Source organism: Falco naumanni, chromosome 3 (assembly GCF_017639655.2).
Source record: "Falco naumanni isolate bFalNau1 chromosome 3, bFalNau1.pat, whole genome shotgun sequence".
Classification (NCBI taxonomy): Eukaryota; Metazoa; Chordata; class Aves; order Falconiformes; family Falconidae; genus Falco; species Falco naumanni.
Window position 1 is genome coordinate 23,310,800 of NC_054056.1, and position 4,393 is coordinate 23,315,192.

The 4,393-nt window shown below is 41.7% G+C and overlaps 1 protein-coding gene across 1 annotated transcript; it reads right to left on the bottom strand.

Moving 5' to 3' along the window:
* Positions 1-388: 388 nt before the first annotated feature.
* RNF182 (ring finger protein 182) lies at positions 389-1,617 on the bottom strand. Its single transcript, XM_040587427.1, has one exon. It carries the CDS (start codon positions 1,247-1,249, stop codon positions 512-514), a length of 738 nt encoding a protein of 245 aa, XP_040443361.1. The 5' UTR covers positions 1,250-1,617; the 3' UTR covers positions 389-511.
* Between the last annotated feature and the right edge of the window lie 2,776 nt (positions 1,618-4,393).

Here is a 4,393-nt window from a genome sequence, read left to right on the forward strand (position 1 = left end):
CTGACAAAGCAATGGTAGCTTGTCTTCTTATAATATTCACTAACAAAGTGATTTCAGTTGCTATAAATGATAATGCATGATAAATAACTGACAGCCCAAAGCATGAAATGCTCTGGATGAAGAGATGCTGTACTTTGACCTGGAAGGTGCCTGTTATACTCATTTCTTCCAGGGTGGACCCTGCACCCTTGACTGACATGAAAAGCCAACAGAAAGCAAAGGGCTACTCATTCGAATAGTGGCAGCAGCAGCAGGCACCAAGGTTGGCAATTTTGCTTTCTCTCTTTCTACAACTCAGACTTTTAAAATCTGCATGGAAATTTCATTCCCATTATTTAGCATAAAAAAAAGAAGGGTGGGGTGTGGGATCGAATCCGGTTGAAAAAAAGGACCATAGGGCCACTGCTTCTATTTAGGAGGATGAACAATAAGAATAAATAAGAACACAAAGACAGGATAAATCAACTATGCTACACACGTGGCAATACATCTTATTTTACTGTATTTGTTATCAAGAAGACATGCAGTCTAGAACTTCGTGGCAAACACACTGGCAAAAGCCATAAACCATGAGAATAACAAGGCTCGAAGGAACAAGACTTACAAAGACAACCCCAAGGGTGACCTTCTTAGATACCAGTAAATAAATCCCTAAAGGCAAGGAACTAAAGTACAGCAACCCTAGCAACCACACTAGCACCCGAATTGAGGTCTGGAAGAGCAAAGATGTGCAGTTCCACACTGTCCAGTTGTGCGACACAGTTGCAACAGAGTCAAAACTCGTAGGCCTGTAAAATTCCACCACGGGGGTTGAGTTCAGCGTCTGTGGACTTTCTCTTTGTACTTCCATGATTGTTATAACCAGGCAATTAGAAGAGGTGTGAGAAGGGCTAACCAGAGATGCCAACCTTTTAGGAGTCAGCAACAGTTCTGTTGGGTTGTCTGGCCGGCACTTCTTTCCCTTTCCCCCACAAGCTAAATTCAGAAGGATGTTGTTGTCATCAGGAAGACTACTGACCTCCTCGTCTGGCAAGCACGTTTCAAACCTGCAGAATGGGCATACTATGACTCCTTGTGGGGAATCACCAAAGTCTATGATCTTGCAAAGGCATTTGGCACATACTCTGTGACAGCACTCCAGCACTTTTGGTTTTCTCTGCCGCAGGTTATAGCGGTTGTAGCAGATCTTGCACTCAAGCTCATCTGAGCTCTGGGTCTCCACAGACTCCTCTGGTAGTTGACTGGTCATTTCTTCTGGTGGTTTTTAGATTTGCAGAAAGAGGAGTCAAGGGATGAAGAGGTCACTCGGGCTTATTTTAGAACTTTTTCCTGATGATCGTATCACCCATTTCAAACAGGAAAAGAGGAGATGATGTTGCTGAAAAGCATCAGTAGACATCATCCATTTTCAGCTTCTGCTAGGGATTGTGTACTGCATGTCCTTTACTCTGAGCCAGGCATCCATCTGAAAAATATGACGTGGAATTTTTGTGGAGGGAAAGGGAAAGGGAAGGGGAAAGGGGAGAGAGAGGGGGAGAGGAGAGAATAAAAAGCTGCAGCAGGTGAAATATGCAAGTTCCACCTTTTACAAGCTTAGCTTCCTTTGCTAAAAATACCTCTAAGGTAGTTTTTATTCTGTGGCATATGGGGCCTATATAGCAATCATGCTGATAAAACTCAGTATCATGCTGCACACATTTATTTTAGACTTGTAATTTTGACTGGCTTAGCCTATGAAGTTCTCAGCAGAAGCTGCAATCTAATCACTGATCTGTGACCGTTTGTTTAAACCCTGGTTTTCTAAGGAAATGAGACCTGATCGCTGGAGCTTTTAGTTTTTCTTGGTAACTTGTGAACCTGCTGTCCAATTTCAAACAGATCAGTAGAGGGGCAGCAGTACTGAAGATAACCAAGTTTCTAAAAACGTAGTGAATGCTGGCAGTTGGGTAGAGGAGAGGGAGAGGTATTTATAATAACTACCATTTATCCTGGAGGTAAACGGGCAGCCAGCACACCACCAGCCTCTACTCTGAACACGCAGCATGCTGCCTGCTGCTCAGCCAGAGAGGAGAACAGCCCAGGGGGAAGCTGGTGATACTCTGCGGAAATGAAGAGGTTTGGGGATGGAGCGGGTATGTACGAGGGTTGGGGTTATTGTAAAGAGCTACGTGGGGACCTAGGTCAAATTCGTAGAAGATCAACCTTTATCAGTTTTGCTGCTTGTGGAATAGCTCGTTTCTCTACCTCCACCCAGCTGCTGAACACAGATTACCAACGCAAGGGTTCTTTAGCTCACAACAAATGTCTCCTTGCATGTGTGGATGCTAGGGTGAAGGCTTACGTGTCTCTCAAGGGCATTTGCCAGATGCACTGGCTTTCCGGCGTTGCATGGCTGTGACAGCTGTTTCACACCTCAGCTAAGGAGAGGCCCACGACATGCCTGCACTGCTGCGCTCCCGTTCCGCGCCGCTCTTCTGCCACCAGACTCATCAGCCTCACTTAAACAAAAGCACTGTCGTGTTTTGTAACTGTGCATTTTCATGACTTCAGGAAACAGACTGTGTATTATCAACAAAACATTGACCAGGACTATGTACTCTGGGGACCAATAATTACCAGCATTTACAAAACCAGCTCTATCTGCCAGAAGACAAGAACTTCTTCCAGATCCAGGCACATGCTTGCTCACTGAGATGGGTGCGGCATTGCATTTTGCAGGCTTTCAGACTCTTTCCTTCACTGCTCAAGTAGCAAGGAGCTTGTCACAGTCAAATGACGGGGGCCAGCACTTGTGTCCTGTTGCCTCTTGCATTATCAAGAAATATCAGGCACACAGAACATGGAAAAAGTGGCCTATTTCAACAAACCTGTTTCCTGACTGTTAGTTTTAGTAAATGTTTGATTCCTTTCCCTGTTCCTCGGGATTTTTTTACTCACTCCTAGCATTCAGATCTTTGTCCCTTTTTTGAGAACAAGGCAGGAGGCTCTCTCTTTTAAGCAACGTGTTCCTTCTGTCAATACATTTTACCAGCCAAACATGAGGTACAGTAAAGTCTCTTTCATGGGCCTCTTGTTCCTACTGTCCTTTAAGGATTTTCATTTTCTCTGTTAACTTCCTCACAATATAACTTCTTTAGGTAATGTAATTTCTAAGACTCAGCTCCTGGATTTTGAAACAAATATGTTATACTCAGAAAATACAGTAATGAAAAAAACATTACAACATAGTGAAGAAACCCCCATATTTCCCTAAGAATTTATAACAGACATAACCCCCTCCACGTTCAATTTTCTTAACCTTTTTCCTGCCTCTTACAACTTATTTCTTTAGTGCTTTAAAAGTTTTCATCTCTGCCTTACTGTTGTTTTGATTATTTGTACTGTGACTATATTTGTCGTGTGTTCCATTAGGCAAGGCAAACACAAGAAGGTTGATCCATAATTTTCAGAGTGTACAAGCTAAACATCTTATAAGGTGACAAAAAGCAAATCTTTTATGGATCTTACATACAAACCCGTACTCTGTTACACTGTGTGCTTCCTTATTCATTTCTACTATTATTTTTATTTCATTCCAAATATCATCTTCTACATGACTTTTAGGCATATATAAATGTCATGAAATGCTAACTTTCCAAAGGATGACGAAACCACAAAATGGACCTCAAAAAGTGAAATGCCAGCCTACAGGAAGGCAAAGCACCGCTAAAAAGTTAAGCAGCCAAATAAAACAAGCGATGGCTTTGAACTTTTACATCTTGAGTTATCATTCATCTTTTGTACCTGAGGTGAATGAGGATTACTAATATGCTCGTGCTTTACAGATAAGGCTGGCAAACATCGTCCTATGACATAACACTGTATTTCTGATTAACCACAAATCTTTCAGAAAATGCATCTGCTTTTCATGGAAAATTGTGACCTTTCTCTGAATACTTGCAACTAGAAAATCTTTGTACTTTAGTGTTTACCTTTCTAATGAATATTTCCAGGTTTTCACAAAAACTAGCCCACTTTCCAACCAATTCTGTTGAGACATGGATCACTTCTGCCTGACTCAATTCTCAAATGGAGAGTGTTTTCCTGACTCTATCCCCTTTAAGTAGCCAAATTTAGCGTTAATACAAGGAGTAACAAGTCCCTAGGACTAGAAATGTCCCAGTTGCTAAACTGGGACCATTAACTTAATTTCCTGAACACAATGATCCTCCTATTGTAGTTTCCATCATAAGCTATATTACAAATTATTTTTGAACATTTTTTTTAACGTACTGAACAAGAAAGGGCTACTTCCATCATCTTGCTGTCTTCAGAGTCTCTTCACAGCATAGCCATCAGTAATAAAACATCATTGGTTTTTGTTTGGCTAAGTTTAGATGTTGAATTTCTCCTT